The following is a 27,137-nucleotide window of genomic DNA, read 5'->3' as shown; positions in this document are numbered from 1 at the left end:
ACACCCACACTGGCACTGCAGGCCTGCACCCCCACCCCCATGCTGGCACTGCAGGCCTACACCCCCACCCCCACACTGGCACTGCAGGCCTGCACCCCCCACTCCCACACTGGCACTGCAGGCCTGCACCCCCCACTCCCACACTGGCACTGCAGGCCTGCACCCCCACCCCCACACTGGCACTGCAGGCCTGCACTCCCACCCCGCCCCTGTATATGTAGAGCTTGGATCCAGCTTGACACTTTAAGAAGCAGGTCACTCCTTCCTTTGCCATGGTCTAGCAAATCCACGTATTTCTCTATATTTACTGTCAGCTCCATACTTGCTTTTGAAGAATCAAGGATGAAATCTCTCCTGGGGTAGAGCCAGGACGTACCTCAGCTTGTCAGCTTGGTGTGATTCTGTCTGCCTGCTTACCTCACATCCTGTTTTTAAAACACCTGTAAAATAAGATCCAGTGAAATATTTTTGTTTGTTTCCTTAACAGAAATCATAGCCCACTAATGAGTTTTGGAGCGAGCTTCGTCAGCTTTCTGGTGAGTTGATATCAAAAGAGACGTTGCTGTCACGAAAACAAATTGACAGCGATGCCTGCCTGCCTGCCGGCTGCATAGACACACTGTTAAAGACGACCTGGAGTTATTGCCCAGTAACTAGCGTCTGGGAGATGAATGTTCTCACCCGAGTATAAAAATAAAATGTGTGGGGTTGGGGATTTAGCTCAGTGGTAGAGCGCTTGAGGCCCTGGGTTCGGTCCCCAGCTCCGAAAAAAAGAAAAAAGAAAAAAAAAATAAAATGTGTATATATGATTTTTTAAGAGGGTTATAGTTTCTCCCAACTTGACTTTTTTTGGAATAAAAATCTAATTGAAAGCCTTCAAAGATTACGATTATTGTGACGAGAAAACCTCAGTAAGGAAGGTTATCAGAGCCTAGAGGATGAATTTGTGAGCCGAGCTAAAGCATTCTAATACTTGAGGGTGGACGAAGTGAGTTACAGTGGTTTTCTCAGTCAGCTGGTCGGTGTAGGGGGATGCTTTTGTTTCTCCGAAATGCTTGTCACATAAACTACTTTCATACATCATTTTAAAAACCCATAGAATTGCATAATGGAGAAAATGTACTGAGACAAGACTAAAGGGAGGGAAAGCTCACATTCAGGAGTGAGAACAGAGGGCAGCCGGTTGTGGCCAGCCCGCCTGGTCCTTGGCCAGCACTCGGTGCTGGGTTTTCACGACAGCTACTGGTCTTCTCCTGTGGGGCATAGGCTTTAAGGCCTCCGCTTTGCAGGCAGGCTAGCTCCGTACCTGTGGGAGGTTGGCCTAGGTGGGGATTGTACTGTGTGTCTGTGTCTTGGTTACTTCTCCTGTGGCTGTGATAAAGTACAAGCCAGGAGCAACTGAAGGAAGAGTTTGTTGTGGGGCAGTTTGACCTTAGAGTCCATGATGGTTGGGACTGTATCAGGGGATGACGAGTGCTTTTGTTTAGCTCACTCTCTCCTTTTCATAGACAAGATCCCAGCGCAGGGGATGGAGCCACCCACAAGGAGCAGGTTCCAGCCCAGTTAACGTCATCAAAATAATACCCCACAGACCTGCTCAGAGGCCTGTCTCCCATGTGGTTTTAGAGCTCATCAATTTGAAGTTGAGACTAGCATCACAGCACCCACGGGACTGTGGGAGAGGGCATGGAGGCAAAGGCAGAGGGTCTTGGCTGAACGGTGTGGGGAGGAAGAATGGAAGTGAGGTCATAGCAAGGCTGAGATTTCAGCAGCTTAAAGGAAGGAGAGCATGGCTGGGGCAAAGGTGACAGGTCTGATTTGGCAAGGATGAGAAAGTCAACTAGTGTCATACCAAAGGAACCTTAACTGTCATGCCTGCCCAAGAGAGAAGGAAAAGATGTAGACACCAAAGACACCAGCAGTTCCAATAGGGCTTCCAGAGAGCTGGGTGTCCTGCCCCTGATGCCTGGTCATCCCAGACTTCAGTTCTTTCTCGGGTGTTTGTGCCTGGAAAAGGCAGGAGAAGCAGAAGTTCAAGGTCATCCTTATCTGCAGATTGACTTTAAGACCAGCATGGGCTACATGAGAGCACTTTTAAAAACGGAACAGCCAGCCCACTGTTGTACTGGGTGTGTCACAAGTGCTCACTGGACATTGAGGAGTGACTGTAGCTAATGCATGTGCATTCCTTGCAGGTAAACACACCCACAGGAGTTCCTGTCCCTGCAAAGACTGACTTCCCATTGGCATTAACTAATTGTTCTTTTACTAGTATTTTTGGTTCAATAGTTAAAGCCAGGAATCAATCAGCGGATAGAGTGAACTTTTGAAAGTGACACTGTTAAAAAAATTAAATTTAATAGGTCAATCAAAAATGATAGAGAATTTCTATGTTTGAGCTTTAAAAGAGTATAAAACACAAGGACATTCGCCACCATATAATTTTTCATGCTGGAATAACAGAGACATAAAGTCTTATTTTCTACTAAGATTATAGGTTTTCAGTGACTAGAGTGTCCTGTAACAGTGTGACCCTTTACCTGAGAATCACTGAGGTGGTTTTTCTAGTTTGGCATTTTGAGGTCACAGCCTGAGGCTCCCATGCCTGCTGATTCACCAGTGCTTTCTCTGTTCCCTGTAAGAACGCCATGATGACATTCGAGGAGGAGAAAATGCAGTTGGCCTGTGATGACTTAAAGACTACGGAGAAGCTGTGTGAAAGCGAAGAGGCCGGAGTGATCGAAACGATAAAGAATAAAATTAAGAAGAACGTAAGTGGATTGGCTTGTGGACCACATCCTGTCTGTAGGGCATCGTTCTCTGACTTGGGTTTGGAATCTAGGGTAGGACTGAAAATAGACACTAATTGTCACGCCTTCCAGTTAAGTACTGTGTCTCTTCGAATTGTAGAGGCCCTTGAGTCATTGTAGCCAGCTCCTGCCTACTCTTAGAGTGTGTGTGATAGTCTTAAATATCAACTTGCCACCACCCAGGATCATTGGAGAAGAGACCCTTAGTTGAGGGATTCTCTGGATCAGGCTGGCCTATGGACATGTCTGTGGTGGATTGTCTTGGTTTTTAATATACATAAAAATATCTAGCCCATTGTAGGTGGAACTATTCCCTACGCAGGGGCCGCTGAGCTATACAAGATGGGAGCGAGCCAGATGAAAGTTAGACAGAGCGAATGTGCAGTGTGGAGCGTTTGTGTCTCTTAGCTTTAGACCGATGTGGTGTGACTAGCTGTCCTACATTGTTTCCTTGATTTCCCCTCCTCGAAGGACTGCACCTGAAATTGAAAGTTGAATAAGCGCCTTTTCCTGGAGTTGCTTTTGTGTAGGTTACTTTATCTCAACAACAGACACGAAAGTAGCCCAGCTCTATGGTGGAGGCTCTTGAGGTGAAGGTTTCCTGGGTGTGACAAACAGGCAAGGGCAGCAGCCAGCAGAGCAGTCACACATTGGCATGTTCCCAGAATCCAGCTGATGACCTCAGCTTCCCCAGGAATTGCTGGCCTTTGGTAATAATCAGAGTCTCAGGAAGCTCGCAATCCAGGCTGGGAGAGAGCTCACCTGTGACTTGCTCGTGTGTATGAACGAGCACTTGAGTTTGAACCCACATAGAAAGCCAGGTGTGGTGTAATCCCCAGTGTTTATAATCCCAGCCTTGGGGAAGTCACCCGAGCCTAACCAGTCTCAAAAGCCAGGTGTTGTGGTGGGTGCCTCACTGGGAAAAAGCACTTGCTGCCAAGTCTGACAGCCTGGGTTCAACTGGCAGGGCCCACAAGGTAGAAGAAGAAAAGTAGCCACAAGTTTTTCTCTGGCCTCTACATGTGTGCTATGGTGTACACACATGCATAGGTAGGCATGCATGCATGCACACATATAAATGAAGTTTAAATAAAAAAAACAAGACAGGATGGACCGTGTCTGAGGAGGAACCATGCCTGGCATTGTCTTCTGACCTCTACACATACATGAGCACACATGGGCACAAACACACAAAAGATCATAATACACATATTTAGAACTTGCTTTCACCATTCTCTGCTACTTGCATGAAGCTCTTGAGCAGCAGTCTCCTCCCCCAGTACTGCTCAAACTGCCTAGGTTTCATATGTCACACCTGTGTTTTCATATGTCACACCTGTGTTTTCATATGTCACACCTGTGTTTTCATATGTCACACCTGTGATTTCATATGTCACACCTGTGATTTCATATGTCACACCTGTGGTTTCATATGTCACACCTGTGTTTTCATATGTCACACCTGTGTTTTCATATGTCACACCTGTGATTTCATATGTCACACCTGTGATTTCATATGTCACACCTGGGGTTTCATATGTCATACGTGGGGTTTCATATGTTATACCTGTGACTTAACAGTTGGTTGTAGAAGGGCCCAACTTTCCCTCTGTCTGGTCAGGGAGTCCTGAGTGGTGGAGCAGACATTAGCGGGGCCATATCTGAATTACAGGAGAGAAGTACCATACCTGCCTTTTACGTGGGCTCTTGATGTAGAGCCGAGCCCATCATCCTGTATATCGAGCTCTTCTGCCGCTGAGCGTCCCCCAGAACCATTGTTTGTCTCTCATCTTTGGATCTTCCTAAATGCCATCCCCCTGCTTCCAGTACTCTCCTGCCTGAGGCTAGCCCTGCCCGGTTGTCTGCTGGAGGTTTCCATAGTCGGACAGCAGAAGCGCTGTACTTGCTGTTACACAGTAACAAAGTCTGTTTTCCCACTCCATGCCCGGATATCTGCACTCATCCCCACCAGAGCAGTGCTGACGCCTGAGATGAGCCTTACGGTGTGTAAAGTGCTTCCTACGCACCAGCTCAGCCCTGACAACCCTGCCTCAGAGATACTATTGCTGAGGTAAAGGAGAGTGCAGACTGATGCTTTTCCTATCCCAGTGACTGCTGGAGCTGGACGTGGAGCAACAGAGATCACGATGGGCTATGTTAGGTTTAGTCAGACGAGGGGAGATGGTCGTCCTGCTGTATTTACCATAGACACTGTTGACGTGTATTAGAACATGTCATGTCTTACAGCACTGTACAGCTATATACGTGCAGTCGCTTCAGATAGCCTCTTCTGGAGGCATGTACTGTCACGGTGAGGTGTGTGTCACGGTGAGGTGTGTGTCACGGTGAGGTGTGTGTCACGGTGATGTGTGTGTCACGGTGACGTGTGTGTCACGGTGACGTGTGTGTCACGGTGACTTTGCCATTCCGTTTAGAAACACTCATGTGACGAAGGCCAGCATTGAAAATATAATTTGACTTCTTGCTTGTTTTACTTACGTCTCTTAAATTTCAGGTGTGATCTCTGACTTAGTCAGCGGTCGTTTCTTGCTGTAGGATGTATTCCGACTACCGGATGGATATGTAGGATTCTCTCATCCTCCCGTATCAGTTAGACACCGTAAAGGATGCACCCTGCTGTCAGTTCCCTGAGCACAGAGGGCTGTAAAATGGCCTTTCAGGATTTGCTGTGTGGAATGTAATATACACGAATATCTTTCGTTTTACATTAAATGAAAATTTATATTATCTAAAAAAAGATGAATCCCTTACTAGGTTTTTTTCCTTTGATTTTTAAATATTCTTCATAAATTCCATTTTGAGCACTCACAATGTGAGGTTAAATTACAATGCTCTCTAGGACCACAGGTCATTGGCAGAGTAGAGGGAGGGAGCATGGACCCCGAGCCTCTGCTATGACTTGGCTTTGGCTTTGAGTGGCTCCCAGGCTTCACAGTTCCTGTGGGAAATCATTCTGTCCCAGTGCAGCTACCCGTGCAGCTATTTGGAGGCTGTGCTCTCTTTGAAAATGATTTATGACATTCTCTTCTCAACACAGGTTGATGCCCGGAAATCCACCCCCTCCATGGTCGATCGACTTCAGAGGCAAATCATTATTGCCGACTGCCAGGTGTACTTGGCCGTGCTGTCCTTTGTGAAACAAGAATTGTCGGGTGAGTGGACACAGTTCTTAGTGACACTCGCTGGTCCGCGGTGAGTGGACACAGTTTGTAGTGACACTCGCTGGTCCGTGGGCACGTCAGTGTTCCTCTTTTCTTTTTTCTGTTACTTAGACTTTGAAGACTAAGCCCGCAGTGGCAGTGCTTTTGGGGGTCATTACTGATTTATTACTTACGACATGGAAACCTGGGTGCTTAATGTGTGCACAGCAGAGTCGTTTCGTCCTGAAGTCTGCTGTACAGTCAGTCTTTCTTAGAGAAATCGCTGATGTTGTTGATGTGAAGGAGCTGTGTTAGTGCCTTGCCCATCAGGTTGTACATATTGTTCTTCAGAATGAAATCAAACTGGTTTGGATTTCAGATTCTTGCGAAATTGTTTTGAGCTCCTGCAGTGTCAACTGTATCAAAAGGGACTCTGCACTGTGCTTGAGAGCCTGGTATCAGAGTGAGCTTGCCAAGGGGTGCACTACACTGTCACTGTCTAACGAGGGGTGCGCACTACACTGTCACTGTCTAACGAGGGGTGTGCACTACACTGTCACTGGTATAACGAGGGGTGCACACTACACTGTCACTGTCTAACGAGGGGTGCACACTACACTGTCACTGTCTAACGAGGGGTGCACTACACTGTCACTGTCTAACGAGGGGTGTGCACTACACTGTCTAACGAGGGGTGCGCACTACACTGTCACTGTCTAACGAGGGGTGTGCACTACACTGTCACTGGTATAACGAGGGGTGCACACTACACTGTCACTGTCTAACGAGGGGTGCATACTACACTGTCACTGGTATAACGAGGGTTTTACACTACACTGTCACTGTCTAACGAGGGGTGTGCACTACACTGTCACTGGTCTAACAAGCGCTTACACTGTTCTGTCATTGTTCTGCCCAGAGAACTTTTCTCCAGCCTTTTGCTTCTTTCATTTTTGGCTAAAATGAGTTCAGATGTGTCTGCATAGCAGGCTGCGAGACTCAGTCTCTGATCTGGCGATGTCTTTTGGATCCTGACAGCAGGAACCTGCCACTTGGCTAGACGGGATGTACAAAGTCATACTCAGAAACACATTTCCTCTCAAGCCCTAAATGACAAGGACATTTTTCCTGTGAAATATACCGGAAGTCCTTTTCTTCCATTCTTCTGTTTCCATTTCTGTTTTGATGCTGCTTCTGTTGAAAGGAAATTTTACTGTTATTTTGACGCCTAACGTTTGAACTTGCAAACACTCATCTTTTATGATGTGTTTTCACTGTTTGCTCCAGTCCCTGCCCCAACCCCCAGCCTCTGGTCTCCTCCCCTCAGCAGTTCCTAACAGGACAGCTCTAACGTGTTGAGGGATCAAGATGAAGCTCTTCTGTAAGGCAGTACAGAGGAAGTGTTCCCGCCCACCCCAGGCCTGCCAGTCAAACTGTGCATGATGATACTGAGGGGCTGCTTCAGGCAGGAGGAGGGAGTTCTTCATCTTCTGTTGTTTTGGCATTCTTTTTCTGATGCTCAAGTTCTTGTGAGGAGCTCAGGTTAGCCACTAAGAAAATGCTTCTTGAGCTGGAGAGATGGCTCAGCAGTTAAGAGCGCTGACTGCTCTACCACAGGTCCTGAGTTCAATTCTCAGTAACCACATGGTGGCTCACAACCATCTGTAATGGGATCCGATGCCCTCTTCTGGTGCATCTGAAGACAGCTACAGTGGACTCATATCCATAAAAAAATAAGTAAATATTCAAGGAAGGAAGGAACGAAGGGATGGAGGGAGGGAGGGAGGGAGGAAGGGAAAAGAAAAGAAAATGCCTCTTGCCAGGCGTGATGGCCACACCTTTAACTCCAGCACTCTGGGGGCAGAGGCAGGCAGATCTCTGTGATGTCCAGATCCATCTGGACTAATGCCAGGACAACTAGGGCTACAGATAATGAGAGCCTGTCTCAAAAAGTTTTTAAAAAGGTAAAAAGAAAATGTGTGTTGATGTACAAATCCTAGCTACTTGGTGGCTGGCTTCACCGGGAGCACCCTGTGAGCCCAGGAGTTCAGGACCAACCCCTGCAGTAAAAGAGTACCCCTCTCTCTGTCCTCCCCGTCCCCACCCAATTTTATTTTATTTTTATTTCTGTGTGTCTGGGTGTGGTTATGCACATGTTGTGTGAAGGTGCACTCAGAACCAGAAGAGGTACCAGGTCCCCCAGGGCTGGAGTTAGATGTGCGGTGAGGCCTGGGGTGCTGGGTGCCGGGTGCCGGGTGCCGGGTGCCGGGTGCCGGGTGCCGGGTGCCAGTGCTGAGCTGTCTTTTGAAAGTGCAGTACTCATTCTTAGTCACCAGGACTTCTCTCCAGCCCTGAGATCCTGCCTCATAACGGCTGGAGATTACTCATTAAAAGGGAAGGGTCAAACAGACGCAGCGATGTGTTAGCACATAGCCATGTCTACTGCTGTATTCTTAGCATTACGAATGCTCAACTGTTTTTCTCTCCTTCCCAGGGAGGCAACCACATCTTCCTACTTTGTCACTGAGTTCTGCTGTGACATTTTCTCTGTCGCTCAGTCTGGTTGCCTGTGCCACCACCTCCTTGTAGCCTCACAGGACAGGTTTCTCAGACCTTCCCTGACGTGCTCCCTGTGGCCAGTGTCACTAGCCCCATTGACCTAGGTACACTTCAAGCACTTAGCTGGCCTGTGTCACCCACAGGATAGAGCCAATCCCTGTCAGGGGTGGCAGGTCAGACCTGCCCCCTCCTGGCATTCCTCAAGGTTCTTTGAAAAGGCTTGGAAGCTTGTACCCTAGTTCACACTGCCCCGTCTAGAAACACCTCAGCCCCTTTGCGTTCCTCTCATGCCCAGTCAGGTATGCCCCAAGCCTTCCTCTTTCCTCGTGGGTCTCATGGTGGCCTGGGTGGTGAGCAGCAGGTACCCTCTTGGGGCCAGGTGAGCAGCTGCCACCCCGCGATCTGCGTGCTCATTTCTGAAGCTGCCTTCGTGTCAGACATAAGACAGGGTAGGAACTGATAGTGCTTCTGCCCATGCATTCTGTTCTTCTTTGGTGTCTGGCCTTCTGGGATGACAGGTGCTGATGGCCAGAGATGAAGGAAGGTGGGTTTTAGCCTGAGGAAATTCATGGTGACTGGGGTAGGGGTAGGGATGGGGGTGAGTAGGTGAGTCCTCAGGAAGCCTGGGACCAGCAGACAGGGTTACAGAGGTAACACCAGGCACAGGAGGTTCTGACCCAAGGGGAAGGCCAGGCAAGGGTCTCTGGTCCTGTCCCTCTGTGGTTATAAAGAATGAGGCAGATGGGGAGCAGGGCTCTGTGCTAGCCTCTAATCCAGCATTTTGGAGGCTGAGGTAGAAGCCAGGTCAAGGCCATAGCACAAGGCTGCTCAAAACCAAAACAAATGAAACAAAACAACAACCGCAAATTGGTCCATTTCCTGTCTGTCTCTGATGCATGATTGGTGCCGCTGCCCAACGTGGGTCAGCGTGCATTCTGTGAATGAAAGAGAGGAACAGAGGAGGAGGATGCCACTCAGGAAATAAGTTGCCAGTGGAACAGTGAGTCTATTAGAAGTTTCCTGTCTGAGTGTGAATTCACCGGGGGAGGTGGGCTGGCTGGTGACAACTAAGTTGCCTATTGTGGGGCCAGGAATATAAGTCAGGGTAAAGTGCTTGCCCTACAAGCTTGAGGACTGAAGTTCTATCCCCCAGAACCCTCATGTAACACTGGGCATCTGGGCATGGGGGCTGTGATAGGTTGTGATAGTGTTCCTTCCTCCCAGCTGTGATGGGAAGGTAGAACGGGTAGACTTCTGAGGCCCACTGGCCACCCAGTCTCATCTACTCAGTGAGCTCCAGACTCTTTCCAAGGAGGTAGACAACAGTCCTGAGAAACAATACCAAGGGTGTCGCCTGGCCTTCATGAACGCATACCTGCTCACACCCCACACAACCATGTAGACACTAGATATGCACATAAATGCATGCACATGTGCGCATATGCACACACTTTTCTATATTTTCTTCAAACTCTGTTACCTGGGTCTCAAGAAGGATGAGGGTTACTGTGACTGACCCTTCATTAGGGGCTCCCCTGCCTCTTTAGGACACATGACTAGGTGAGGCCTAAGGCAGATGCTCTTGCCATGAAAGATGGGTGCTTTTGTTTTCTCAGGATTCCCACTCCTGTGTGTGGTGGGATATCCTGAGGCCCCTCCCTATTTCCCTGCTGATTGATGCTTGGCCCTCATAGGGTAGGACAAATGCTCTGTGGTTTCCTGCTCTTTCTGCCTTCTCCTCTGGCCCAAAGACTTCGCAGTGGCTGAATGCTATATAGCTGACCGTTCAGAGGACCTGGCAGAAGGCCATGCTATGTGCACACGTAACCTTTGCTTTGTTGACTGAGTTCTGTGTGGATGGGAACAGATAGATGTTCATTGGCTGCCATTGCTCCTGCTTCTCTCCTGCTCCTTTGCTGATCTAGATCATTCCAATTCATCTTCCTGAGCCTGTCCCCTTCCTCCCAAGTTTCTGTAGCTGGTCGGCTTTTCTCTTGACTGGACTTGAACCCATGGCTCGAAGTGTCTCCCACTGTACTCTGCCTCTGCCCTGGCTTTGTCACACACCTGTTCCCTCTTCCCTGCTGTCTCATGTCGTAAATCAAGATTCTGTTCCCTTTGATAAGGAAAATGCGAGGTAAAACAGAGCTGTGTGTTCCTTTCTCAATTTCCAGATGAGGATGGAGGGAGGAAGGAGGAAGGATTTTACTTGTTACATGGGGTGGGGGGAATGCTGAGGAAATAAAGCAGAGGATTCCACCCCTAAGCTCAGGATTTGTCTGGCAGGACAGCGTCTGAGTGAGAGAGCATATCCCTGCAATAAGTGCTGTTAAGTGGAACAAGATGTTGCAAGCAAGCATTAGTTCCATAATGTGACATTTAGCCAGGCCTTGGATATTGTGTTTGACATTACATTTATTCATTTGGTTTATGCAAGGAGTGGGGAAATGCATGGCCCAGTGCCTGTGGGATCAAAGGAGAGCATGTAAAGGAGAGCATGTAAAGGAGAGCATGTAAAGGAGAGCATGTAAAGGAGAGCATGTAAAGGAGAGCATGTAAAGGAGAGCATGTAAAGGAGAGCATGTAAAGGAGAGCATGTAAAGGAGAGCATGTAGGATTCAGCACTCCTTCCCACCAAGTGGGTCGCTGGGATTAGACCCAGGTCCTCAGGCTCAGGGCAGGAGCCCTTCCTCCCCTCCCCTGCTTTCCCTCCCCTCCCCTCCCCTCTCCTCTCTCCTCTTTTCCTTCCTTTCCTATATATTTCTTCCCTCCCTCCCTCCCTCCCTCCCTCCCTCCCTCCCTCTTGAAGAGTTTGCGCCATCAGCAGTAGCAGAGCCCCGCACAGTTCTTACCTGTGGCCATGCTCAGGACCCTGCCTGGAGCTAGGAAGCGTGTAGTTGGTTCCGAGGAGCAGGTGAGGCTCAGCGATAGCCAATAGCAGTACGTTTGCACGCTCTTGTCTGCTCTTTTCTTCTTTGCAGCTTCTTGCCAGCCGTCCTGTACTGTGGTGTGAATGCAAAGCTATTGCTGCATTTTGAATCCCTCTCTCCCCTTCTCTTCACAGCCTACATAAAAGGTGGGTGGATCCTTAGGAAGGCCTGGAAGATTTACAATAAGTGCTATGTGGACATCAACGCCCTTCAGGAGCTGCATCAGAAGACGCTGACAGAAGAGCCCTTGTCTTCTGATGCTGCGAATGATAACCACATTGTGGCGGAAGGGGTGACTGAGGAGGCCCTAAGCAGACTGAAAGGTGCTGTGAGCTTTGGATATGGCCTTTTTCACCTTTGCATATCCATGGTGCCCCCAAACCTGCTCAAAATCATCAACCTGCTGGGCTTTCCTGGAGACCGCCTACAGGGCCTTTCTTCACTGACGTATGCGAGCGAAAGTAAGGACATGAAGGCCCCTTTAGCTACGTGAGTAGCTATATTGCAATGCTTTGGTAGATACTGTAGTATTGGAAATAGGTAGACAGCACTGTAGACTGTAAAAGCGACTTCAAGGGAGGGCTGCTTGGTTGATAATGATGCTGTGCCCGCCATGCAGTTCAAGGAGCCTGTTCTCGGCTGCTGGTGACAGATCATTCTGTCCTGATCCTGTATTTGTTAGTTCCTTACATTGTTATGTGTGTGTGTGTGCGTGTGTGTGCGCATGTGCGAGTGTGTGTGCGTGTGTGTGTGTGTGTGTGCGAGTGTGCGTGCGTGCGTGTGCGTGTGCATGCATGTGTACACATGCACCTGTATGTGGAGACCAAAGGACAACCTTGGGTGCCATCCTTAGAGAGAGGTTCCTTGAGACAAGCATCTCTCGTTGGCTCAGAGCTGAGCTGTAGTCTAGGCACCCCCAGCACTGAAGTTCTAAACAGGTGCTACCAGGCCCATATTCTTACGTGGATTCTGGGGCTTGAACATACAACCTCATTCTTGGGGAGTCAGTACTTACCCAGTTGAGCCATTTCCCTGGCCAGCCCCAAGCCCAGTGTTTTAAATTGTGAGCTAACCAATTGCCAATGTTCAGTGACTGTAAGTTTTTCACCTTTCCCACAGTCTTTCAGATCTACATTTCTGATTTTAATTGATTTGAGGTCAAATTTTGTGTGGTTCTGAAATTTTTGTTCTTACAAAGAATGCAAAATTTGAATCTTCCTTGCTGATTCTAGTTACTTGGTATAGTGTGTGTGTGTGTGTGTGTGTGTGTGTGTGTGTGTGTGTGTTATAGTATATATAGTTTAGATATCTCCTAGTATCCCTATAAATTGAGTCATATGTCATATTAAAATAAAAATGATTTAAAATGTTTTCTTTAAAAAAAAGGACATGGTTTTAAATTGTCAATCCGGGGCCTGGAGACACGGTTCAGCAGTTAAGAGCACCTGGTGCTCTTTTTTTTTTTTTTTTTTTTCTTTTTTTCTTTTCTTTTTTTCAGAGCTGGGGACTGAACCCAGGGCCTTGCGCTTGCTAGGCAAGCGCTCTACCACTGAGCTAACCCCAACCCCACACCTGGTGCTCTTACAAAGGACACAGGTTTAGTTCCCAGCACCAGCTCACAACCTCATGTGTCCCCAGGTCCAGAGGATCTGATGCTGGTCTCCATGGGCATTGCACAGTGCAGTAAATTTTGATGTATGCAGACAGAACACACCCGTCCACATAGAAAGAAAGAAATGTTTAACATTTTCATCTGGAAAACGACTACCGTTCTCATTTTGAGCTGTCTGACCAGGTGTTGGTCCCGTTTGACAAGACACAGTCTTGGTAAAAATTCCTCCCTACTCTATGATGTCACACAAGACCTCGGTAAGAGACAGGTCTATGGATGTTAGCACTGAAGGGCTGGAAGTCATGTAACAATCACGGAGACAGCTGTGCCCCTCACAGTCTCTAAGGTGTACAACCGGTGGCCTTTACTAATTAGTATTATTAACAAGTTTGTAACTTGTGGATATTTCTTGCTTATGGCTTAGTATTGTTTTATGTTTATCCTAAAAACAAGGGATTGGAATCAGTTCTGCAGATTAGTGTGTTCTCCATAAAGGCGTTAGCTTTCCTGGTACACTAGCTGCAATGTCCACATGGAGTAGCCAATGTGCGGGCTATGCCTGTGCGTGTTTACTAAAGCAGATCTCAGTCGTGACTCTGCTGTTTGCCTAGTTTATTTCAGCTTAACTAACTTGAACTTGGATACTTCTAAATAATTTTTTATAGTGTTTAACATCTTCAAAGGCTGGGAAAGGCCTTTAACCTGTCCCTCGTAGGTATTTTAATGAGTATATGTAATATGTGATTGTGGATTCTCCATTTAAGTCCACACTCTGTGGCTTACACCAGAATGCTGTTGTAGTTAGTCTCTGACGCTGTAGTCCTTGCTAAGTAGACCAGACTGCCGGGAACACACAGAAGTCTGCCTGCCTTTGCCTCCCCGTGCTGGGATTAAAGGTGTCTGCTGCTTGTACCTTGAATTTTATACACACAGCAGGAGCCACAAAAACGTAACAGCTTTTATTATAAAGAAACAATAAAATGATGGTGACCATCTCCATTCTGGGCGCAGGGTGTGTGAGGATAGAACCCAGATACTTCTGTTAGTAACAGTACTGCTGGGAGCCTCAGAAAGTCATGTGCTTCTCGAGTCACAGAACAGGGGACTGTTGATTGACATCTCGTGCTATAACGCATCAGTTTCCCAGATAAAGGCAGAAGTAAAAATGGGGAAGCACTCGGATTGTACTTTCTGGAATATCACATAGCGATATTGGGAAAAGCCAGTTTTGGAAGAGCATGTACTAATTTTTATTTTGAGAACAGAATCTGTGAAGTCTTGCTCAAGGACCCCCCCTCTTTCTGTCTGCCCGCAGATTAGCCCTGCTGTGGTACCACACTGTGGTCCGCCCGTTCTTTGCCTTGGACGGCAGCGACAACAAAGGGGGCCTGGATGAAGCTAAGGCAATTCTCCTCAGAAAAGAGTCTGCTTACCCAAACTCTTCCCTCTTCATGTTTTTCAAGGGACGGATCCAGCGGTTAGAGGTATGGTACCTTTTTAAGTGAACTTCTGACTACCATGCTTTTCTGCTCAGGGCCACTGTATATGTACTGGAATGCCATTGGCCCGGGAACTTTGTGTGTCCTGGTGACAACTTCAGGTCACAGAAAGGATATCACAAAGAAGGATAATGGGATGATCCACGAGGGCTGATCACTTCCTGGGATTTCTCCACATGAGCCCCGGCTGCCCCTCTCTAAACCCAGACCATGCCCTAGCTGGGTAGGGCCCCACTTCTCTGCGTCTTTCATCTTGTTCAGGGGCATGAGGACTTGTGGGAAAATGAAAAGGTTGCAGAGACATCTGAATGAAGGTGGCTGCTCTCACTGCAAGAAGCACCCGTTGTCTTACCAATAGTTTTCACATAAACCGCTTGGGAGCGTCATAATCTCTGCCCTCTGACTGCGTGCACCTCCATTGATCAGAAGTCAGCCTCAAACAACCCCAGATGGATGATGGGGTTTCTGCTTGTGCGGTGTTTCCCAGGCATGGGATGGTTTGGTTCTCTCCTTTCTGTTTGGTCGCTTTCCCTTGGTTTTGGTGGTGTTACAGCATCGTGGTATTACAGTGTCATACAGAAGCCATCTGCAGTCATCCCTTCTCCTTCATGCAGTGGCCCTTACATCTGAGCACTGTAAAACAGCCCTCCAACTCTGGTTCTCCCTGTACAGAAGGAACAGGGCCTTGCGGTTCTGTAATTTTTACTGTTTTGTGTGTGTGTGAGAATACTGGAACTCATGTGCATACATGCGTGATGTGGGGGCCAGGGCCTTGTGCTATGGCATATGTGAGGAAGTCAGAGGGCACCATCATGGAATCAGTTCTTCTCGAGACTTGAACACCTCAGTGCAAGCGCCTTTGCCCACTGAGCTGCCCCTGCAAGGCTTGGCCTTTCTGCTTGACTCTGCTGCTGGGAGGAAGCACTGGGAATTGAACCCAGGGCCTTGTACTTGTTAAGCAGGTGCCCTACCACTGAGCAGCAGCTCAGCTCTCCAAGCCCTGGGTATTGTGCACAGATAAAATATGTTTTAGAAATGGCTGTGTAGCCCCAGTTGGCCTGGAACTCACAACAGCCCAGGCAAGCCCTTAACTCACTTTAGTCTTCTTGTCTTGGCTCCCTAAGTGTTGGGATCACAGGCTTGCCTCACCATGCCGAAATGTGAGGTCGCCCTGATGATTTCGTTTGTGGAGCATAGTGGAATGCTCACACTTGATCCCTTAAGCTCGTGGCAGGGAGTCTCCACCTCAGTGTCCTGAAACTTTTCCTCTGTGCTCAGGCTCGTGAGCTTAGGAATGGAGGTCTCCTTTCTCCTCCTTTTCTGAAAATGTCACTCTGCTCTGTGGTGACTGGGAGGTGAGTGACCCCCGTAAGCTCATATGCCGTAATATTTGTCCCCATTTAGAAGAGCTATTTTGCAAAGATTAGAAGACATGGCCTTGTTGGACGAAGTGTGTCTCTGGAAGAGGACTTTGAGATTTCAAAAGGCCGGTGTCTTTCCTAGTTAGCTCTAGGCTCCTGTGTGCTGAGAGCTCACATCCCTGCCACTATGCCTTTGATCTGCCACCATGGACTCTCACCCTCTGAACCACAAGCCCAGTTAAGTGCTTCCTTTATAGGTTGGCTTGGGTGTGGCGTTTGTCACAGCAACAGATAAAATAACAGGAAAAAGTGATCTAGCCCCTGTGGTCAGGACCATTTGGTAGCCTTCTTGTCTTTCAAACAAGGGACTCTGGGCCTACCTGTAGGGAGCGATGTCAGGTTACTGCAGTTCCTCTGTTCCCTCAAGTTCATGCAGGAGAAAATAAGATTGAGGAAAACAGAACACGGTGAGACTATCTTCTCCCAGGGTCGTTTACAAGATGGAAGCAGGGTACAAAATGGGGTGTGTCTGTGTGTGAGTGTATGTGTCCCTGTGTGAGTGTGTGTGTGCGCGCGTGTGTGTATGTGTGTGTGCCTGTGTATGTGTGCGTGCCTGTGTGAGTGTATGTGTGTGTATGTATGTGATTGTATGTGTGTGTCTATGTGTGTGTGTGTGTGTGTGTGTGAGTGTGTGTGTCTGTGTGTGTGTGTGTGTGTGTGTGTGTGTGTGTGAGTGTGTGTGTGTGTGTGTGTGTGTGTGTGTGCCTGTGTGTGTGTGGGTGTGTGTGTGTGTGTGTGTGTGTGTGTGTGTGTGTGTGTGTGAGTATGTGTGTGTATATGTGTGTGTGTGTGTGTGTGTGTGTGTGTGTGTGAGTATGTGTGCCTGTGTGTGTGTGTGTGTGTGAGTATGTGTGTGTGCCTATGTGAGTGTGGGTGTATGTGCGTGCCTGTGTGAGTGTGTATGTGAGTGAGTATGTGTGTGTATATGTGTGCATGCCTGTGTGAGTGTGTGTGTGTATGTATGTGATTGTATGTGTGTGCCTATGTATGAGTGTATGTATACCTGTGTGAGTGTGTGTGTGTCTGTGTGTGAGTGTGCCTATCTATGTGTGTGTGCCTGTGTGAGTGTGTGTGTGTGTGTAAGTGTGTGTGTGCCTGTGTGGGTGTGTGTGTGTGTGTGTGCATGCCTGTGTGAAAGTGTGTGTGTGTATGTGAATACCTGTGTGTGTGTGTGTGTGTGTGCCTGTGTGGTGTGTGTGTGTGTGTGTGAGTATGTGCATGCCTGTGTGAGTGTGTGTGTGTGTATGTGAGTATGTGTGTGTGTCTATGTGAGTGTGGGTGTATGTGCGTGCCTGTGTGAATGTGTGTGTGAGTGAGTATGCGTGTGTATATGTGTGCATGCCTGTGTGAGTGTGTATGTGTATGTATGTGATTGTGTGTGTGTATGTATGTGTATGTATGTGATTGTGTGTGTGTGTACGTATGTGATTGTATGTGTGTGCCTATGTATGAGTGTATGTATACCTGTGTGAGTGTGTGTGTGTCTGTGTGTGAGTGTGCCTATGTGTGTGTGCCTGTGTGAGTGTGTGTGCATGTGTGTATGCCTGTGTGAGTGTGTGTGTGTGAGTATGTGAATACCTGTGTGTGTGTATGTGTGCATGCCTGTGTGAGTGTGTGTGTGTGTGTGTATGTGTGCATGCCTCTGTGAGTGTGTGTGTGTGAGTATGTGTGTGTGCCTGTGTGAGTGTGTGTGTGTGTGTGTATGTGTGTGTACCTATGGATGAGTGTATATGCCTATGTGTGTGTGTATGCATGCACATGTGCAGGAAGGTATGCACATGAATGCTAATACTTTTGGAAGCTAGAAGCAGGAAGCTAGATCTCCCTGAAGTAAAGTTCCAGGAGGATAGGTGCCACCTCACAAGGGGACTGGCAGTTCAACTGTGTCCTTTTAGAGCAGTGCATGTCCTTGTAACCTCTGAGCCATCTCTAGCCCCTTGATTATTTTTAAAGTGTTAGGGACAGTCTGTATTTTAATAAACTGTCTTTGTATTTTTTTCTAGCTTTTTTTCTTTAAGAAATACAGATTGATACATTTTCCATCTTGTTCAGCATTAACAATCAAAATTGTGTGGATATATATATATACATATACATATACATATACATATATATACACACATACATATATATATACACACACACATATACATATACATATGTGTGTGTGGTTCTGTGTTTTCATACTTTGTGAGTACTTTCATAATTAATATAATGTGATTGCTTAGTAACATGACTTTTTTTTTAGTATTTAGTCATGAATTGCCTGGCTTGATTCCTGAGAGCCAAGTAAATGTCCAGTTATTTATGTGGATATGCAAACATTTCATAGACTCTTATTTTGAAAGCATTTCTTGAACTCTTGCTCATACTTGTGACAATGTCCTGCATGAGAACCTTGTGTTTCATGTTTGAAAGTAGAATTCCTGGCCTAGTCCTACTGTGCAAATTTATTAAACTATCAAGGGGAGTCATTGTGTGTTGAAGGGAAGCTGTTGATCCTGGATCCCTTCTTAGAGTATCTGGTATTCAAACCTGTTTCTGAAGGCAGCTCTAAAGAGATACAAAATGTCTTGATCCAGAGACTCCTGTTTAGCAGTGTCTTGCTTGGATCAGGTGCAATGTCCTTCCTCAAGCCATGTGAGCGAGGTCTGTTCCTGGATCCCCTACCTTAGCAAGATCAATGCAAGCTCGAGTCCCTTCTGTAAACTGGCATGGGATTTACATGCGACCTTTTTACACATTCTCCATGCACTTTCGTCTCCAGCATAGTTATAGTACACCATGCAAATGCTTACTAAACGCTTGCCTTACTGCACTGTTAAGGAGAAAAGTGTGCACAGGTACACTTAGAATGCATGAGTGTGAGTTTGAATGGATCTGCAGGTAGGACCCACAGTGCAGAGCCTGAGGGTACAGTCTGTGTGGGGATTCTGATGTGACACTAGAGAGTCCCATTTCTTTACAGACACACTTTACGTCAGCACATGGTAGTAAAGAGCTGAGTCTTTAAAATGCAAATGCATTTAAAGAAGCTGTGTACTTGTGGCCAGGAGACTTAAAATGAGTGCACAGGAGAACCCCAGCTAAAGCTGTGCCTAGCGGGCCCCATCACCACAGCCCTCCAGCAGCCACAGTGCTTACCTCATGAGAACAGAGTAGAAGTTTCAAGGGCCAAAGGGTCATATGGAAGAAGTTTCAGTGGACCCCCCCCCTTTCAATAAGTATTTGCTTTTATTTTATATATGAGTGTTTTGCCTATGTCTGAGTACCCTATGCGTGCAGTTCCCCTGGAGACCAGAAGAGGGCATCAGATCCCCTCTGGAAGTAGAGCTACAGAAGGTTGTGAGTGAGCAGCCCATGTGGGAGCTGTGGGTCAGGGTCCTCTGGAGAGCCACCAGTGCTGAATGACAGAAGGCACCGTCTCTACACCGTGTGTCATGAACTGCCTGACTCTATTCCTGAGAACCAGAAACAGCCTGGACACCTGAGCTCACTGATAGTCGAGTTTAGGCCCTACAAACAGACTGCTTACATGTAGAAGTCTTTGTAGAAGTGCATACAACACACTTGAGTACGGCACACACATGTACTGACATAAAGTCCGTGTAGCTGGAGCGATGGCTCAGACATTAAGAACACTGGATACTTCTGTGGGGACTAGGGTTAAGTTCCCACACCCGCGTCAGGGAGCTCACAGTCCCCATAATCCTTGCTCCAGGAGATCGTTTGCCTGCATCTGGCCTGCACAGACAACTGCATTGCATATATGTGCACATGTACATGTACACACACACACACACACACACACACACACACACACACACACGGAGAGAGAAAGAGAGAGAGATGAATGAATGAATAAGTAAATGTTTGAGGGGATACGACAGACGCACAGACGTGCCCTGCTTCTAGAACCTTCGATGTGCGGCCATCAGGAGGTGCTGGGATCTGTCTGTGGTTGGTTTCCTGTGAGAGGGAGGCGCTGCTCTGCCTGTCTGACCTGCCGTCTTCTGAACTCCCTGCCAGAGCCTCCTCCCACTGAGCAAGGCACAGTGGGGACACCCACCCCCAGGAGTGCCAGCAGGGACTCCTTTGGTGTCTGACCTTTACTCATGGCACCTGGTATCCCAGTCAGCTCCTTCTGGCGGGTGAGGACGCGCTGCTTAACCTCTGGTCTCCAAAGCTCTGCATGGGAGGGTCCCGCCCTTCACACACTGCCCACTGGGCGCAGTCCCTGCTGGCTGTGCCTCTTTTCTTGACTCAGTCTTGCAGACGTCATCAATAGGAGCATGTCCTGGTTAGCTGTGATTACCAACTTGACACAGCCTAGGAGGAAATCAGCATTGATCGGCATATCTGTGTCCATATCCGTGCGGGGCGTGGTCGTCTTGATTGTCGAGTGATGTGGGAAGGTGAGCATCATTCCTCTGTGGTTGCACTGCAGCTCCCTCCTTGAGTTCCTGCCTGAGCCCCTCGGTAATGGACTGTAACCTGGAAGGGTGGACCAGATGAGCCCTGCCCACCCCACGCTGCTTTTAGTCAGATGCTGTAGCACAGCAGCAGAGGGGAAAGCAGGAAAGCAGGGCCGCTAGCGGTGGCTACAGCACATTCACGCCACGCTTCTGTTTTACTTAATTAATTTTACCCTGGCGCTGCCCCAGGTCAGTGCTATTGTTTAGCCCACTGGCTTATGATTGTGGTAGGGACCGAAAAATGGGTGTAGATCCCTGTCATGGTTCATTCATCAGATCGGGAAAAGAAGAGACCTGTGGAGGTCATGGAGCAGGGACCAGGGCAGAAGGCCCTCAGTCACTGCCGTTATCAGAAGCCTCTGTTGAAGGGCAGCCTGCGTCCTGCGTGTGAGCAGCATGCCCTGTCATCATGCTCTAATGTTGTTATTTATAGGATCAGGAAGAGGCAATGCGGGAGGAGAGCTGATTCCCCAAGTCATTGCTTGTCATCTGTCCCCCAGCCTATGTACACTTCCCTTAATTACCTTGAGGAAAAAACAGGACAACCATTTATTCTTAGACATACAGGAAGCGTTATTGATCTCATCTGATGTGGGGGAGGTGGGTAGACACATCTGTCCTGGGAGCCGAGTGAGATGAGAGCATATTGTGTGGTTTAAAGAAAACTAAAATTCACTGTCATGAGAGGATAACAGGAACCCACGTTGTTTAAATGAGGTGTGTTTGCTGCTTTCTTTACCCCTGCTGGACAAGCGGGAGAGCTGGCCTCCATCTCTGGGCTTCCTAAGCATGCCTAGAGGACGGGCTTGTGTTTGCTGCGTCCACTGTGGTGCTAGGGCAGAGTCAGCGTGCACTGTCGGATGCCCTGATAGTGGTGCTACCATCTCACCGCACAGCAGTGCCAGCGCTGAGCCCGTCAGTCGTTACAGCCATCTCACCGCACAGCAGTGCCAGCGCTGAGCCCGTCAGTCGTTACAGCCATCTCACCGCACAGCAGTGCCAGCGCTGAGCCCGTCAGTCGTTACAGCCATCTCACCGCACAGCAGTGCCAGCACTGAGCCCGTCAGTCGTTACAGCCATCTCACCACACAGCAGTGCCAGCGCTGAGCCCGTCAGTCGTTACAGCCATCATCTTACCACACAGTAGTGTCAGCGCTGAGCCCGTCAGTCGTTACAGCCATCATCTTACCGCACAGCAGTGCCAGCGCTGAGCCCGTCAGTCGTTACAGCCATCTCACCGCACAGCAGTGCCAGCGCTGAGCCCGTCAGTCGTTACAGCCATCTCACCGCACAGCAGTGCCAGCGCTGAGCCCGTCAGTCGTTACAGCCATCTCACCGCACAGCAGTGCCAGCACTGAGCCCGTCAGTCGTTACAGCCATCTTACCACCCAGCAGTACCAGCGCTGCGCACGTTACAGCCATCTCACCGCACAGCAGTGTCAGCGCTGAGCCCGTCAGTCGTTACAGCCATCTCACCGCACAGCAGTGCCAGCGCTGAGCCCGTCAGTCGTTACAGCCATCATCTTACCGCACAGCAGTGCCAGCGCTGAGCCCGTCAGTCGTTACAGCCATCTCACCACACAGCAGTGCCAACGCTGAGCCCGCCAGTCGTTACAGCCATCGCTACAGTGTGTCCTGCCGTATGCGCACTTGTATCAAGCAGCTCCTTGTTATACACAGACACAGACACATGATGCACACTCACTCACACACACACACACACACACGCACACACATGCATGCACACATTTAATTTAATTTTTACTTTATTTTTATTTATTTTGTTTTTTGAGATAGGCCTTCTCTGTGAGTACCACTACTGCCCTGGAACTTGCTCTGTGGACCAGGCTGGCCTCACAATCACAGAGATGCTTCTGCCTCTGCTTCCCAAGTGCTGGGATTAAAGGTGTGTGGCACCACTGCCCAGCTTCACATACCTTTATTTTAAGATAACAAAACTAATAAAATTTTAAGATTAAAAAAATAACATCCCAGTTATGATTAATCTAATCTAATCTATTTTATTTAGGTCATTTGTAGCCTGTAACACGCATGCACACATGGAGTTTCATGCATTTCACATACAAACCTGATGTTCATATGTGTTGACATAGTCTTTAGAAATGACCAGCATGTAGAAAGACTATTGCATGTCCCTTGTGTTAGTCCTCTGTCATTTCTTGTTGATCGGCCCTTATCGCTGGTACATTGTCCGTTGCTTTCCAGTGCTGTGGTGACAGTGAGTGCTGCCACTTAAGTGACTTAGCATAGTAGTTTTCTTTCTTTCTTTTTCTTTTTCTTGAGTGTCTATAGGTTATAACTTGAGGTGTTGTTAGAACTGCTGTGTAATTCTTGTTACAGAAGAGAGATTCTATTTAGACCACATGCCTCCGGCTGCTCTCCACTGCGGTAATTTGTACATGTGGGTGAAATAAGATGATGTCATGTGGAAAAGCTAGACAAAAGCCCATGCAATTCTGTGGCAGCAATATTTTGTACCCTCCTGCTGCTGGTGGTGTGTGTGTGTGTGTGTGTGTGTGTGTGTGTGTGTGTGTGTGTCTGTGTCTGTGTCTGTGTGTCTGTGTGTCTGTGTGTGTCTGTTTCTGTGTGTGTTTGTTTCTGTGTGTGTGTGTGTGTGTGTGTCTGTGTGTGTGTGTGTTTCTGTCTGCCTGTCTGCCTGTCTGTCTGTGGTGCCAGGGAATGCATAGGGACATAGATGGAGCCAGAGGCTGATGTCGGTCTACCTCAACACCACCACCTGTTTTGAAATAGTCTCTCACTGAACCTGGAGCTCAGACTGAGCTAGGCTGGCTGGCCAGTGAGCTTCCGGCCTCCTCTCGTCTATACCTCCTGAGTACTTGGGTTACAGGCTTGGCCAGCCACATCTGGCTTTTACACCGTTGCTGCTGATTGAACTCAGATCCTTCTGGTTATGCGGCAAGCACTTTATCGAGTCAGCCAAGTCTCCAGGTCACTTCTCTTCTGCCTCTCCTACACCCCTAGTGTAGTGTTTCACCTGCAGGATGAAAGTTTGAAGATAAAGGGTTGCATGTGTTAGAAGACCCAGCCCTGTCAAAGCACTGTTCTTTTAATTACCGTCAGACCCTGAGCAGAGTCCCAGTACAGGCCTAAAACTGCAGCTTGAAGACTGGGGTGTCTCTCAACAGCGGGGTGTGTATGTGATGGCCCTGGCTCTGTCCCCTCTATTGCACACACACAAAACTACAGCAGTGCCCTTCTGCAGATGCAGGCAAGCTGACCTAAATTAAGGGAACCAGGGTAGCCAGAACAGTCTGGAAAAAGAAGATCAAAGTTGGAAGACTTTCTGCAGAGTAATCAAGATGGTGTGGCACTGATGTAAGCGTCAACATAAGGATCAATGAGAAGGAAGCCTCCTCTTTATGGTCAGCTGACTTTTGACAAGGGCACCAAGAGCAACGGCCAAAAAACAAAAAAATGTCTTCAGCAGTTGGTGCTACAACCACCAAATACACGGGTGAAAGAATTTCCCTGGACAGCTATTTCATCTCCTACATAAAATTCACTCGCAGACAGGCAGCTTTAAATGCAGAATCTAAAATCACACACCTCTTGGCTTAGGCAGTGGTTTATATATGACACCAAAAATAATACAGCGACCACAAAAAAAGGTGGTCGAATTGCAGCCCAGTGAAGCACTAGTGTTCTAAACACTGAGGGAATGAAGTGACAGCCTAGACTAGGAGAAGGACTTTGTAAGTTACATATTCAGAGAAGGACTGTGTCCGGACATGGTATTTAAATTAAGAATAAAAGGATAAATTACCCAGTTCGGGATTGGCATGGGTTCACTGGGAGACTCAGCACTTCTCCTTGGCCCACAGTGAACACTTGTCAAGCTGCAAAGGGCAGATAAGCCTTTAAAGATACTTGGTCTTGAAAGTCACTAAAACTGTCCATCAAATCCTGTGAGAGGGAGGACTTCACACCTGCCTGGCTATGTGTAGCAACACTGCCAGAAACAGCAAGAAACATGGGGTTGTGGGGAACTGGAACCCTCGCTCATGGCTGGTGGTGATGCACAGTGGGACAGCTGCTCTGAAAAGTATCTGAACATGTCCTCAGAGTGTTCAGCGGTTCTTGGCATACTCATGAGAAATGGAAATATAAATTCCATATTCCTTATTATCCTTAATAGTAAAAAGGTAGAGTGGAGATCAGTGTCTGTCAGCAGGAGATAGGAAAAGCACATGGTACATCCATCCTAGCCTGTCATCTAGCACTAGAGAGGAATGACGTGTATAGGAGTCTGGATGTGCTGCCAGTGGTCCGTGCTGGTCCATGCTGGTCCGGGCTGGTCCGGGCTGGTCCAGGGAATGCAGTTAGAAGATCACTGAGGGTGTGTGGTTACTGACGTTCAAGAGGAAGGTGAGGAAAATGGTCTACATTGAGGAGGTGATGCTTGTGCAACTGTGAGTTTACACAGGTCCTTAGCCAGCCCCCTGATGACATCCTTTCATGGTGCCGTTACGCAGGGACCACTTTGAGGTCACTTTCCTGATTATGCCCTAGGTCAGTTTCTTTCAGTCTCATCTCTGGTATCTCTGTTCTCTGTCTACTTGCTCATCTTGAATCCCAATCTTCTGAGTGCTGCTGTAGCTTCATTCATAAACCAGTGTATTCATGATTTCTTCATCTCCTGAGCTAACTTTCGCCGTTCTATTGGTGTTCTCCTGCCAGTTGTTTTTAATTCTTTGATGTCATCTTTAACATGAAACATTTTTTTTCCAATTTTTGCTTTTTCTCCATTATGTCAAAAAAAGCATTCTGGTGTATGGAGAAAGTGCTGATTGGGGTAGTCTGCAAGGACGTGGGCAGGGTGTAGCTCCTAATCTTGGCCTTGTCTAGATTAGTTTACCTTGTTGTTATTGTGTGCGTACGTGAGCGTGTGTACGTGAGCGTGTGAGATTGTGTGTGTGTGCATGTGTGTGCGTGCACACATACCTGCCATAACACACATGTGGTGGTCAGAGCGTACACTTGTAGACTTGGCCGAACTGCCAAGGCAAGTGCTTTTACCTGCCGAGCTCTTGGCTGACTGCTGGCCTGCAGTGATCGCATGTGCTTATCTGTGTGAAGACGACTGTCCCAGCAGATGCCAGCCGTCACCATCACACAGGCAAGCAAAAGCATTGAGTGTGTGGTGTCACATTTGGACTCATCAGCGTCCTCTTCTACTTGAGTTGAGTTGTGAGTCCCAGGAGGAAGCATTCTCTGTCACACATGCTCCCCAAGTCACACGCTTGACTGTTGCAAGAACAAGGGAATCCTGTACACGATGCCCATTTTGGCTCCACTTCTGTTAGTGGACAATTTGGTGACTTCTTTTCCAAGGGGCTTTGTACTTACCCAGGTAGAGACCAAAGAACTGACTGCTCTAGCTGTTTTCCACACACAGTCAGGTGCTTAGTACCTTTGATGTCATAGACCCGTTCAAGGATGTCATGAGAAATATCCCCTGTCCACAGAAAAACAGTACAAATGTGTGACAGGGTCAATCATGACCGGAACTCAAAGGACAGAGACAAGTGGGTGGGCAGTCACCAGGAGGTCAGGGAGAGAGCAGCTAGTACCCAGATGTGCCCTGAGTGAGGGGAGCTTAGAGCCTGAGGCCGACAGAGCTGGCCAGTTTCAGTGGTTCAGTCTTCAAGTCCATATGGCCTCCAATACAGTGTTGTCCTGCTGATGCACTGGGTGTGTTTGCCACCTGTCCAGGCACAGGCTGAGGAAGGCCAAGGCAGCTCTGATGCTGAAGAATGTGGGACCAGCTGTGGAGTGATATTGTCCACTGATTTCATCCCTGTTACCCAGCCTCAGAATGTCCTTGAATTCTCCTGTTCTTCTCAGTGCTTTCTCTTCATTGGAGAAATGGCAGGAGTCAAAAGCTCATAAGAAACAGATGAGAATTCTCATAGAAATTCTCATCTGTGCATTCACATGCCACCAAGAGTGTCGCTGTTATTGGTTGAAGATCCTTGTCAGGATGTCTACAGACCTGACGAGCAGCTGGTGGCTACAGGTCCACCACAGTCTCTCCCTTGTCCAAACACTGTTTGCATTGGATGTAACGTCCTTGTGTAGAATTATACTAATGTCTGAGGAACTTCACTACTGTCAGTCTCCTAGAGGCTACAGTACTTTCCTAATGAGCCCTGCTCTCGCCCTTCTTGCCTTGAGTCTGTTCTTAATACATCTGTCTGAGCGACTCACAGGTAACACGTAAAGTTTAAATCCCATCATAAAAACAAGAGTCTGGGCCAGAAACAAGCTAAGAGACCTTGCTGCTCAGAGGTCTGGATTGGTCCCCAGAAGCCATGTTGGTGGCTCATGACTACCTGTAGCTCCACATTTGCAGATCTGCTGCCTTCCTCTGCCCACATCTGCACACATGCACACACGCCACACATAGGTACATATACTAAGAAACTAAGTTACAGGCCAGGCATGGTGGTTGGCCTGTAACTCAGAGATGATCTACCTGTCTGTGTCTCCCAAGAGCTGGGATTCAAGGTGTTCACCACCACACCCAACTTAATACAGCATTTTAAATGCTATTGTGTGAGCCGGTAAGGCTTATTCCAAACAGCCACTCATTGCTCAGCCTTGAGAAATCACTCCCTAGCGTTTCTTG

The 27,137-nt window shown here is 48.0% G+C and overlaps 1 protein-coding gene across 1 annotated transcript in view; it reads left to right on the top strand.

Annotated features, from left to right (window-relative positions):
* The window catches only part of Ttc39c (tetratricopeptide repeat domain 39C), an 86,597-nt gene that overhangs the window by 35,796 nt on the left and 23,664 nt on the right, over window positions 1-27,137 (top strand). Inside the window, exons 2-6 of the mRNA XM_032885466.1 lie at window positions 488-536; window positions 2,643-2,771; window positions 5,869-5,983; window positions 11,595-11,949; window positions 14,388-14,556. Of these exons, the coding sequence (XP_032741357.1) occupies window positions 488-536; window positions 2,643-2,771; window positions 5,869-5,983; window positions 11,595-11,949; window positions 14,388-14,556 (817 nt within the window). The remainder of the gene's footprint in view (window positions 1-487; window positions 537-2,642; window positions 2,772-5,868; window positions 5,984-11,594; window positions 11,950-14,387; window positions 14,557-27,137) is intronic.

This window comes from Rattus rattus, chromosome 15, assembly GCF_011064425.1.
Source record: "Rattus rattus isolate New Zealand chromosome 15, Rrattus_CSIRO_v1, whole genome shotgun sequence".
Taxonomy (NCBI): Eukaryota; Metazoa; Chordata; class Mammalia; order Rodentia; family Muridae; genus Rattus; species Rattus rattus.
This window is presented reverse-complemented; position numbering and strand designations above follow the sequence as displayed.